This window comes from Mustela nigripes, chromosome 1 (assembly GCF_022355385.1).
Source record: "Mustela nigripes isolate SB6536 chromosome 1, MUSNIG.SB6536, whole genome shotgun sequence".
In the NCBI taxonomy this organism is placed as follows: domain Eukaryota; kingdom Metazoa; phylum Chordata; class Mammalia; order Carnivora; family Mustelidae; genus Mustela; species Mustela nigripes.
The window spans coordinates 42873903-42886743 of record NC_081557.1 but is presented as its reverse complement, the minus strand read 5'-3'; the positions used below and the strand labels follow the sequence as shown (position 1 = coordinate 42886743).

Here is a 12841-nt window from a genome sequence, read left to right as displayed (position 1 = left end):
GCCATCCTTCCACTGCTCAGCCGTAGCAGGCACCCTTTCTGCATCGGGCATCGTGGAGAGCCAGATTGCATGAGGAAACACCCCAGCACTCCCCTACCTTAATGAAGCTTACAATCTCATCAAGTGCGTGTGTGGAGTGGGTGCTGTAAGGACAAGTCCATGGGACCCACTCCCCAGAAGTGTTCTACAACAGGAGCAACCACAGGAATGTTCTTCCTTCCAGCGCGAGTACCTGGCTCAGGGTAGAACAGGCGACCATTTGGCCCTCGAAAAAGGATGGTGTCCCCAATTTTCATGTTCTCCAAGTACTGAGTCATCTTCCCCCCTTCTGGATAATTGGGGTGCACATTTTTGAAGTAGATCTGAAAAAGAAGGCAGCCTGGTTCGTACCCTCTCAGACCTGAGGCCACAGCTGCGAACAACTCAAAATTCCATTTGCTACTGGAAGCCTTGCAGCGAAAGTCCTCTGCACTCAGAGTTGCTCTAAAGACCCCTGAAGACTTCCCCACAGCTTCACTGTTACATGACCCTGCTGGGAAGCCCTTCCCAAGACATGGGTTCCTTCTCTACCTGACCACCTTTCCTAGGCCTGGTAGGGAAAAGCAGCTGGATGCAGTGGGCACCACTTACCTTTATAATCAAGTCCACAAAGCCTCGGTCATCATCGCTGGACACCGGCGTGTAAGCCCTGACCACCAGAACACCATCAATCTTGGCCAAGAGATGGACATAGTTCCCTACAGAAAAGGCACCCCATGTTCAGTGTAAGCACAGCCTTCCGAAACAGGACACGGGGTTCCCATAAAGGACTGAGCTTCAGGGAGGCAAGTGCCAGTGTGGCAGGGTGCTTAGCAGCAGGGCCAGGCAGGGAAGGGGCCCAGAGCCAGGATGCCAGGGGACTAGGCCTGCCCTTGTCACTCTGCATACTACCCTGGGCAAGTCATTTCACCTCTCTGGGTGAGTGGGCATGATATGCCTGCCCTCCATCCCAGTGGAGCTGGGAGCTTCATGGGAGTGCCTGCCTCCTGCATCAGAGTCCCCCATGCCACACGGAGAACTCATTCAAGTCAGAGGCTGAGTATTAAAAATCACAGAAACGTGTGCTTCCCTTTTAAGGAAAAATATGTCACCGTCACAAAGTTGTTTCTTCCTGAATGGGGTCGATCGCTGGGGTCTATGAAGGAACCACAGCCCCCATCACCTGCCCCCTGTTGCTTGGCACAGGGCCAGCCCTCGGCTCACGGGTCCCAGGATGTGGACACCCCAGACCAAGAGTTCTACAAGGGCTATTGTGTATTCCTGGCTCACAGCTCTGCTTGAGGAAGAGTCAAGTTCTGGGCTGTGGAATTCTGCCCCTCCAGGGTAGAACTGAATGGACCAGGTATGGCCACAGACCTGTATGGATTAGGACTAAATCCCAGTGTCACAGGGTGGGTGGGGCCGCTCAGGTCGCCCCTGGATCTAAAGTGGGACAGTTTGGTGACTACAAGAATAGTGGTGTGGGCAGGAGCTGCCCGCAGGAGCTGCTGGGAGACAGAGGCAAAAGGAAGCTCTGGGCCATCCGAGGGAATGAAACCATATGCAGGAAAGATGGGGTGGAAATGCAGACAGTGGGGGAGACCTGGGAGAGACAGAAAGAAGGAGAAGGGGGAAGGGCAGGGGGGAGAGGAGGAAGGGCGGCGCTGGAGGAACGGGGTCCTTCTAGTTGCTGTGGAGTGTAAGCCCTGCAAGGCCTCGGGTCTCTGAGGAGGCCCTGAAGCCTGAGATGCAAACACTCAGGGTTAAGAAAGGACAGACTCTAGACTGGAATTAAACTGAAGGGAAAGAAGAAAGGACAGGCTCAGTGACTCTGCTATGTCCCTGCTGCCTATCAGGGACACTCAGAAATAAATGTCTGAGGCAGCTTCCTCCTGTGGACAAATGTGAACCTGGAGACCTCAGAAAGGCTCTTCCAGAGGCAGCCAACCTGGGCCTGGCCTTTTCTCCTTCCTGGAGAAAACTGGGCTGCCCTGTTGGGCCCCTTTTCTCACCTGCTTCGATTCAGCTGAGCTGGGAGGCCCTCACAGCAGACTCTTCCAGAAGCCTCTAAACTACCTGTCCCACTAACTCTGCCTATACCAGGGTGAAGGAGAGGCTGGGTCATGGCAGAGGCTCAGAAATTCTATTTCTCACCATTTTGCATTCTTTTAGCCTTCTTGCCAACAGGGCTGCCCCCACAGGCCAGGCAGAGGGCAGGAAGGCAGGCTGGCACCCTGCTCCTATGGGTGGAGACAGGGAAAGGAAGAAGCAAGGAGGCTCGGGGGCCAGGTGGGCTGCCTGGTGAGTAGTTTCATGACCTGCCAGAGGAGAGGTCAAGGTGTTGTCCTACGCACACAGGACAAGTAGGCATGGATTAGGGTCTCCACCAGGCTGGCAAGCAGCATTAGCAGTCTGTTCAAAGCTCGGAATCCACAGGCTGTGGACCTAGCAGACGTTTTCCACCTCACTAAGACTGACTTGGGTCTGCTGGTGTCTGCAGACTAGAAATGGGTAACTTGGAACTCTAGGCCCGCTAGGGCTGGTTTTCACACTGAGTCCCAACTTGTGTGGGTCTGAGGTCCCTGCTGAAAAGACACCCTGTGTTGGATGACACTCCCGCCTCTCCACACGTTCTGGGCCTTTCTCCTGACTCTAGAGGACATCAGTTCCTTCCATCCCTCACTTGTACACAGCACTTTACACTTTCTCATTTTTCAAACCCATCAAGTCACTTTACCTTCACAACAACCTAAGTGGCAGGCAGGTCTAGGAAACTCCCATTTCATAGACCAGGGCTCAGAGAGGTTGAAGGACTTGCCTAAAGTTGCCCAGCAAGGAGCCTGTGATCAGATCTTGGGCCTGCTGATCTAGATTCACTTCTTTTCAGAGCTCACTAAGACATCACTTCTGTGTTGGCCCAAATCAAGCAATGAGAAAGGAAATGGACTGCCCCCAAGCCCATCTCTCTACATTTCTGAGCTCACCTGCCTCAGGAAGGGTATCAGGGTAACCTCCACACCCCAGCTGAGTTTCTGAGAGGAGCAGAGTGCCTGCAAGGCCCAGTCCTGGTGATGACCCCAAACCCCACTCACCTACAGGAAGCCCTAAGACATGATCTGGTGAAGGCAGTCCAAAGCGGAACCTCCGCGTGTTGTGGGTGATTTGCTATAAAACAGAAAACAGAGGCAGGCTCTGTCAGCTTTCCAGAAGCTCCAATGCCTGGCAAAGGAACTCTATTTGGTATGATCCCAGCACACACACACACACACACAATCCCAGCACACACACACACAAGCAGAAGGATGCAAACTGGAGGCCAATAAATGCCTCTCCCACTGCCCTGCCTTCCCACCAGCACATTCCCCACCACTCTTGTCTTCTCTCTCGCAGGCTGATCCCTCTACCTCTTTCTCAATCAGGGGCAGCGGGTACTTGGTTTCAGAGTCCTGTAAGGTGATATGTCTTCTCCGTAAGTTCATGTTCCGCAGGGCCAACAGGACCACTGTGACTCCAACAATGGTGATGGCAATGAGCAGGGTCGAGTCCTGGCCAGACACAAAGTGAGCAGAGCACCTCAGGTCCCGCATGCTCTGGGCAGGATGGTGCTTGGGCACAGAAGCAGCTGGCTGTGCTCAGAAGAAATCAGAGGGAAAGGTAATAATACAGAACCCAGGATGACTGGGTGGGTCCATCAGCTGGGCGTCTGCCTTCAGCTCAGGTCATGATCTTGGGCTCCTGGGGTGGAGACCCACGTGAGGCTCCCCACTCGATGGGGAACCTGCTTCTCCTCCATCCCCATGTGCATGCTCTCTCAAATAAATAAATAAAATCTTAAAAAAAAAAAAAAACATAAAGCAGAATGCAGGCTGACCCTAAGGTGGACCTGGAGGATAGAGAGGAATGAGCTGCAGATCAGACAAGGCCAACTGGAATTAATGTCACCAGGCCCTTCCTACCCATCTGCCTCCAACCTGGTACATCCAGGGGTGCCAGTCCTAGGAGTCCCCTCCTTGAGATGATGGTGCTGCTGCGGCTTTTTAAAATAATAATAATAATAATAATTATTATTATTATTATTATTTGAGAGAGCGTGATGGGGTGAGGGTAGGGAGGGAGAAAAAGAATTCCAAGCAGGCTCCACTGCCTGAGTCTGATGTGGGATCTTGGGATCTTGGGATCTTGTCGGAAGCTTAACCAACTGAGCTACCCAGCCCCCCTCCCCTTGGCAGTGCTTCTAACCCACAATCTAAGATGAATGTCCCAGTCCCCAAAGGCAGAGCTAAAGCGGGGGGGATAGGCGCTGTGTCCCCCCAGCAGCTTGTTGCTGCAGACCACTAGGCAGGGGATGGGGCTCACCAGCACCACGATTCCCCCAACCAGGTTCGGGCGGGTTGGGGTGGGGTGAGTACCTCCGACTACGGAGTGCTCCATTACCTTCGCGCCTCGGGACACACCAGCACCTTCCAAGGCAGGCGGAGGTGGCTCGGCCACTCAGTGGCAAGTGCAGCCACTGGCGCGGGCTATCGCCCCTTTCCCCAACCCCAACCCCCCCAACCCTGCCCCGCGGCCCGCCCCGCGGCCCGCCCCGCGGCCCGCTCTGCCAGCCCCTGGCCCGACCCGAGACGGCCCGGCGGGACCGGACAAGGACCGCCGGGCCCCGCTTGCCGCGGCGCCACGCCAGCCGGGTAGCCGCTCGGGCCGCCCCGCTCCCCGCCCCTCGAGGCCCCACCCGGCCCCCGCCCTTGCCCTGGGCCTCGCCCTCGGCCTCGACCTCGGCCACGCCCGCCCAGTCGACCCCAGACCCCGTCGGACTTCCGCGGCCTTTCCCGGCCGCGCCCCGGGCACCCACCCGCAACGAGACGCCGAACATGTCGTCGAAGTGCCACTGGCTGCCAGGCCGGGGCGCGTCGGGCCGACTCGCGGGAGGACCCGCAGCTCCGCCTGGCGGACCGGGAAGCCTCGCAGACGCGCGGGCGGACGCCGGGAAAGGCGCTAGAACGGCAACGCGCGCCGGCGGCTCCTGCACACCGCTCCCCCCAGTAACTCCTCCTTGCTCCCCGCTCCCCCCTCCCCGCCCACGCGGCCCGCTGAGTTCCACTCCCACGCCACTCGCGCCCTGCTGCGCCCTGCCTGCGGGGTGACACTGCTGTGGGGTCCCCGTTCCTAGCGGCCATCTCGTGGCCCCCTCTCCATCGTGCCCTCTCCCAGCACTCTCAGAGCAGCTTGGATGCAGAGCTTCCTCTCTGCACGTGGTCCAAAGGTGGGAGAAAGGGAGGTGCATCCTGGTGGGAGGAGGGGATGCTGGTAAGAGAAATGGGAATTGAGGCCAAGTCCGAGAGCACAGGAATATATATTCCTTCAACGCGCATAAGGAGCTCCTACTATGGACCTGGTCCAGCGCTTGGGTGTTTGCCCGGGTGGGGGTGTCATGGAGATAAGACATTGGTTCAGAGCGCTCATTCACTCATTCATTCTCTGTTGGGAGAGAGAGATGACAGGTACCCAACACTAGACCAACAGGAGGCAGAATGGCAGGCATCAACGGTAATGGGGGTTCTTCGCCAGCACATTTCAGAATCTTGATAGTCCTCCGGCCCGCATCAGTTCTCCCCTTGCGAGTGGCAACGGTGAATCCCTGCCCCTGGGCCCGAGAGAGGCCAAGAGATAGCCAGCCATCCCCAGCCCCCATATCCACACCAGCACTGGCACCTACTTGGTGAGCACCTGCCCTAGTACTTGCAGGTACCAGGGTATTATTGTAAGCTATCTTAATTATTGACAGGCTAATAAATGTAAAGTGATAGCTTGTGAACCTAATATCATTACCTGAGAGCTGAGGAGAGCATATGCTTATGCCCCATGGTGGGTTTTTTTTTTTTTTTCCCCTGGTGGGGGGGGGGGAAGTGCCTGCTCATGATTTTTGCCTCTTTTCTCAGGAGTTGACTTTTTCTTACTAATTTTTAGGAGTCTTGTATATATTAGAGACCACTTATTTGCCAGTTAGATCAGTTACAGATATTTTCTCCTGGTATGCAACTTCCTCTCTCCCTCCCTTCCGCTCTTCCTTCCTTGCCTCCTTCCTTCCTCCCTACGTTCCTCCTCTTCTCCCTCTCTCTCTCTCTCTCTCTCTCTGTCTTGACGAACAGCAGTTTGTAATTGCAATGTCGTCAAATGTATCAATCTCCAATCATTATTGTCTGTTTGTATGCAGGATCATAAAGATACTCTCTATTTTTCCTAACAAGACTTAAAGTTTTTCCTTTAACATTTAAGTCTCTCAGCCACCTGGAACTGATTTCTGTATATGATGCAAAGCAGGGATCCACCTTAAGTTTTTTTCCATGTGGATAATCTGTTGTCTCAGTAAAAAGTGTGGACTTGCTCACCTGGTCAATAACCTACAATATCACCACTGTCATGTACCAGCCTTCATGTATGGCTGAGTCTGCTTCTGGTCTCTCTGCTCTCTTTTGATCTCTTTTCCCAACCCCTCTGCAATACCATGCTGCTCTAATTACAGTCATTTATTATGACTTTATATCTCCCTCTCATACATTCTTGGGGTCTCAGTTCAAATATTACTTCTTCCTTAGAGATGCCTGATCCAATCCTCCAATTTAAATAGATGCACACATTATATTCTCTTCGTGGCTTTTACTTCAGTTTGTGATTATACATCCTGTCTATTTAATTGTTAAATGGCTGACTCTCACATTAGTCTAGATGTTCCATTGTGGCAAAGGTGTTTCTCCAGGGCTGAGCACAGTGACTATCACAAGGAAGACAATAAATAGATAACAGATGAAGGAGGAGTGAATTCCTCTTTGCCCTGCCTCATTTAGCACACTGCCTGGAACATATAAGCTGCTCCGGAAATGCTCAAGAGAAGAACAGTCCTTCCCGTCAGTGTCCCACTTTTTGCTTAATCTGTCTCCATAAGACATGTCAGCAGATGACATACTATGTATCTTAACTACTTGCTTACTCCTCCTCTCCCTCTACTGCAAGGTAAGCTACATGAGATTTTTTAAAAGATTTTATTTATTTAGTTGGCAGAGAGCGAGAGACCACAGCAGGAGGAGCAGCAGAGGGAGAGGAAGAAGCAGGCTCCCTGCTGAGCAGGGACCCTGCCGAGGGGCTCCATCCCAGGATGCAGGGATCATGACCTGAGCCAAAGGCAGATGCTTAACCGACTGAGGCACCTGGGTCCCTCAGGCCTTGCTTTGTTTTAACTCCTATTGTTTCCCAGGCCTCAAAACAGTGCCTAGCAATTGGTAGATGCTTAATAAATATTTTCTGAATGAATGAGTGAAAGAGTGAATGAAGAACGAACTTAATTTTCTCCCTCCGGTTCAATCAACTTTTTTTTTTTGGCTTTGGAAGCATTGGGCACCTCCATTTTTCCTGTGGCTCTTAACAGTTGCCTCTACCCCCCATTCCCCTTTCTCTTTTTCCCCTCCATGTGACCAGAGAGGCAGCGACACACCTCCCTTTGTTACCCTTGGAGCAGGATAAGAGACAGGCACCTGTCTGGGCTCTCACCGATTCTGAGAAGGCAGGGCTTCCCCTCTCTCCTCATGCACCCCTTGCATTCCCATGTTCTGCCCGGTTTGGCTCATGTTTTACTATTCCGTGAAATAGACTGTGAGCGCAGGTCTCACTCCCTACATCTGCCACTTGGTAATTGGCAGAGAGGAGACACTCAGCAAGAGTTTGCTGATAAAAGAAACAATGAATGTGTGTTGTCACTGTTTTAGGATGTATGAAATTCTGCCCCACAAGACAGTTTCTCGAGTGAGGGGATTGGCCGCCTTCACTGCTGAGACTGCCCTAGCGGGGACTGATGCTGTGGCCAAGTCAAAGCTCTCTGAGCCTTTGCTCTCTAAACAGTGTCTGAGCTGCTGTGGGCTTTTAATTAGCTGTTTTTTTTTTTTTTTCTTAACCTTAGTAGTGATTTATTTCCATTTTACCCCTGAACAGATGACCACCCCTGAGGTCCTAGCTATTAAGCCTATGTTGTGGTAGGTTGAATAATGACCTTTCCCAAATAGGCCCACATCTTAAATCCCAGAAGCCATGAATGCTGGCTTATATGGCAAAAGGGGCTTTGTTGCTCTGAATAACCTAAAGATTTTGAAATGGGAAGACTATCCTGGATTGTCTGGTTGGGCCCATTGTGATCACAATAGTCCATATAAGAGGATGCAGGAGGAGACAAGAAGGCAATATGATGTGTCCACAAACCAACGAATGCAGGCAGCCACTAGAAGTAGGAAAGCAGCAAGAGAAAGGATTTCTCCTGAGGGCCTCTGGAAGGGACCAGCCCTGTCAATACCTTGACTTTAGCCCTGTGAAACTGATTTCATACTTCCGGCTTCCAAAACTGTAAGAGACCAACACATTTGTGCTGTTTAAAGACAGCAAAGTTGTGGTAATTCGTGATAGTAGCAATGGGAAACTCATATGCTAAATGAACTATTATTTTTGTCTCATTGGGCTTATTTATTTATACTTGGATTTATTCCAGAAACAGCTTTCCTGGGATTCTGATCAGAAGAGCCAGTAAGTGCTCCTCCCCTCTGGTGTCCAAGCTCTTATTGCTCTGACTGTGTGGCTTCTTTCTCCTGAAAAGCACCTCCTTCAGCCACCTCCTCCTGCTGCTGGCCATGTCCTCGGCTTGTCCTCTCTGCCAGGCCCCACGAGTGGCCCATCCACTCCATCCCTTCCTTCTCGCCCTGGCTCTAGCCTGTCCTTTGTGCATTGTGCACAAATGTCATCCTGAACAAAGGGTCCTGGTAGCCCAGTTCGGGCTTGGGGATTGTCCTCGGTTGACTGGGCTGAGCTTAATGAAAGAACACTGATGGAACACCTCACCCACTCCAGCAGCCAGTGCCATGACCAAGGTAAAAATCTGACTTGCATTGGAAGTTTCCTTGGTTTCCTTCTTCAAGGATTTTAAATGAAAGGGTATTGATACCACCTGATCAGAATTCCCCACTGTGTCTTGCAGGTGGGTGGAGAACGAGAGAAACACTTTGCACTGTGGACCGTTTTCAACTTCGATTTGTATAACAGAAATGTGTCATGGGACACCTTGCACACACTTGGTAATTGGGGGCGGACATGGGCCTGATGGAGTAAGATTGTATAAAGGTAAGAGTCTTTTTTTTATTATTATTCAATTTTTTTATTCAATTTTTTTGAATTTTTTTTCAATTTTCAATTTTTTTTCAATTTTTTTATTATTCAATTAGCCAACATAGAGTACATCGTTAGTTGTTGATGTAGTGTTCAGTGATTCATTAGTTGCGTGTAACGCCCAGTGCGCATCACATCACGTGCCCTCCTTGATGCCCATCACCCGGCTACCCCATCCCCCCACCTTCTGTAAGAGTCTTAAGACATGGGGAATGAGCAGAATTTGCCAGAAACAGTGTCTTTGGGAAGAGTCAAAAGAACAGCTTGCAGAGTCCTCTACCCCTTGCCGGGCCGGCACTCAGGGGAACCCCCTGACCAGCAATGCTACTGAAGTCCCTCTACCCTGTTTACTTACAGCAGTGGCTCCACTCTTCCCAAATGGCCTCCATGGTGGCAGGGACTGGGTTAGAGCCTCTAGACAGCACCAATTCACCAGCCTGGACTGCGGGGACAACCAAGAGTAAATGGGACAGCAAATGTAGTTTCTAGGACAGGGATCCACCTGCTTAGAGGGGATGGGACTGGGAGCCTCAGACTTGTAATAGAGGAAAGGCAGGCCATTGGGAGTGGAGGGGCAGAGACTGGGTCAGAAAATGTCCAGAACTAAGACATGAAGGGAGGCATGACCTTCTCCCATTTGAACACAGCCAGGACGTTGGTCCCTCACCAACTTCCGGAGACACACGGTGTCTACTAGGTGCAGACACAAGGCGGGCCTCCTTACAGCCCCAAGGTGTTCTTTACAGATGCCTGATTGGGGCTAGTGGGGAACATGTGAGTCGGGGCGCATTGTTTAGGGTGCAGGATTCGGTGGAGGGCTGTCCCATGTGTCTGCGGTTGAGAAATCTGTGGCCTGAGCTGTTGTGTTATAGCCTGTCCTGCAGAGAGACAGTATTACCATGATATATGTAAGCAAGGAGTCTGAGAAAAGGAAATCAGAGAGCCTGACTTGACCACCCATCTGGGCAGAGAACTTGGTCACTGAGCTTCAGTGTCTTCGTCTGTAAAATTAGGGTCACTAATACTACTTTTCTCTCAGGTTTGCAGGAAATAATGCATATAAAGGGTTTGGCCTAGAGTAAATAAAAATGCTAATGCTTACTAGCTTTTCCCTACTGCAGTCGCTGGAGTTAGGGACCTGGGAGTCATTTTTCGTATGCACGATTTTTCCTTTCCTCCATTTCAAACATAATTGGTCCCCTGAGCTTGTTGATTCTGTTTTTCCTCCCGTCACTCGCTGTCCCCACCGGAGCTTACTGGGGCTCCTGCGTCTGCGCATCTCCTCACCTGTTTCCGGCCTCTGCTCTCTGTGCCTCTGTTCCGCTGTTTCCGGCCTCCGCTCTCACCCTGTTGACTTCCGCCGGATGAACTTCTTTTTAACACAGTCTGATTTTTTTCTCCTCTGCGCTCAAATGTCAATCATCCCCATCCTCCGGCTACATGATAGAGTCTAACATTCTTTCTAGCAAAATAAGGCCCTTCACAAGTGGGACCTAGGCTGTGATTTTAAATAATCTCCCTTCAGTTCCCCCTGTCAAAGACCCAGCCACACAGAACTACACTTTTCACCCTGAATATCCCTCTGCTTAGTCTTTCTGATCCTTTGTTCGTGCCTGTTTCCCTCAATGGAATGCCTTCCCTTCTCTGTTCACCTGAAAAACTTCTGATTCTAGTAAGACCAGCATAAGTGTCTAATCCTTAACTAAGCCTTCCCTGATACTCCTAGAAGTCACTAGGACTTCTCTGTGCTCCCTTGACACTAATGCTCGCATCTGTTACAGTATCTCCCTCCTTGTACTGAGGCAGCTGAACGGGCTTCCCAAATCCTATGCAAGAAACCAGGGACTGGGTGCTAATTGTTTTTGCAAGCCCAGAGCCTAACTGCAAGTCTGGTGAGGGGACAGTGCTCCGTGACAACTTGTGCGTGACTGTATGAAAGCATGAGTGGAACAAGTGATGGATCATACAGTAGGGAAGGGCGGCCCCCTGGGCTGGAACCAGCCCTGGTTCTCCAGGACGGGCCACGTGGGGGTAGGGAGGCAATCTCCAAGCTTACTTGAATGAAGTGCGGGCTCTGCCTCACTTAGCAGTTGTGTGACTCTGTCACTTCGATTTTGTAAACCTCAGTTTCTATTTCTGAGCATGGGGTAAGCGTCCTTGTCTTTTCATGCCACACAGGCAGCGTGAGAAGCAGCTGACAGAAGGTGTGTGAAGACGGGGCCTGTGAAGGACCACAGAGCCGTCATCTTCCAGGGACCCCATGTGAGGGTTCATCACAGACCCAGATGACAGTCCCTACCCCGTGGCTGTGCTCACCCTGGAGGCAGGCAGCCCTGGGCCTCTCTCAGGCAGACAGGTTGACGGACACAGTGGCCAAACTGAAGCCGACTGACAGGCTGCCGTGGTGGCAAATCGTATTCTATGGTGATGAGTAGGAGGCGGGGGGGAGCACAGTGTGCTTGATGGACCTTTTCTGTCAGACAAAAGGAGTCTTAACTAGACCCAGTGAAGAAGGGAGGCAACTGGAGCTCAGGTGGTTGAACTCCCCTCCAGGGGAAACCACCTGAAGATGGAAGTTGGGGTAAGTGATCGCCACGTAGGATGGTGGCTGACTCACACTTGGGTTGCAAGTGCCCGGCATGGCACCAGGTGGACGTGGCCTCAGGGAGGATTTCCTAAGTCACTATTATTCATTCTATAGTCTTATTGGGTCTGGGATCAAGGAAAGACAAATCTGTAGGTTTCCAGAAAAAGAAGAGAGCCTCCATTGTGAAGTTAGACACAAGGGACAAACTTGGCACTGGCTCTTGAATCCTATCCATATTTCTCTAATTTATAAAGGGAAAGAAAATTCAGTCCAGATCCCATACTCCATGCCCGAAACTTTCTATGGCCAACTCTGGTGAGCACTGTAAACCTGAAAATGGAGTGGGGCTGCGACAGTCACAGTGACAAGCTGGTGGCCAGGCTGGCTGGACAGAAGGGAGGCTCCCAGGGCTCTTACTGAGGGGAGACTTGGCCCAATCACAGTTCTTGTATTCACCACCCACACAGCGGCATGCTGTTCCCTGGAAAATGAGAGGGAAAAGAATCTCAGTTATGGCCTCATCAAAATACGTGGGGTTATTTAGGAGGTGGCTCTCCAAGGGGCCCTGGGATCAGAGGGATAGCAAGGTCACCATTTTGGCCATTGCACTGAGAGCAACAGCCAACCCTTTCAGCAGTACAGCAAGGCTCTAGAGAATGTCCTCTCTTCTATGTATGTGAAGGATTCTAGGGCTCAGAAACATGAAGCAATCTATGTGGCGTCACGCGATGAGTTAAGAGTTCTCATGGGAACATAATCAAGTCTTGCAGCTGCTTGATAATGCAATCAAGAATTCATGACATCTGTAATGTCAGCCCAGACTGTGCCTGTCAGTCATCTGCAGGAACTGCCTCCGAGGCACGGTCCCCAGCCCCGACCTGCTGGCCTGTCCAGGTCAGCTGAAGTGACTCCGCAGGGTGCAGAGGACATAGGTGCAGTAAAATAAGCTATCTGTCTTCTAAAATAAAAACATAACCTCTGTAAAGTGACCAAACACTGAATAGTTTATTTTTTAAAAAAAAGAAAAAAAAAGATTTA

General features: G+C 51.4%; 1 protein-coding gene across 5 annotated transcripts in view; it reads right to left on the bottom strand.

The window, feature by feature from the left end:
- The window catches only part of LOC132023423 (NADH-cytochrome b5 reductase 2), a 15847-nt gene extending 6189 nt beyond the window's left edge, over positions 1–9658 (bottom strand). The window contains exons 1-5 of one of the 5 annotated variants that reach the window (XM_059409087.1): positions 9572–9658; positions 3423–3563; positions 3111–3183; positions 631–737; positions 233–362 (exon numbers count right to left, since the gene is read on the bottom strand). In XM_059409087.1, the coding sequence (XP_059265070.1) occupies positions 233–362; positions 631–737; positions 3111–3183; positions 3423–3497 (385 nt within the window). In that variant the 5' untranslated portion in view covers positions 3498–3563; positions 9572–9658. Of the gene's footprint in view, positions 1–232; positions 363–630; positions 738–3110; positions 3184–3422; positions 3645–4452; positions 4529–4867; positions 5133–9571 lie in introns of those variants that run through there. The other 4 variants (XM_059409059.1, XM_059409077.1, XM_059409099.1 and 1 more) reach the window with 4 other exon arrangements.
- Between the last annotated feature and the right edge of the window lie 3183 nt (positions 9659–12841).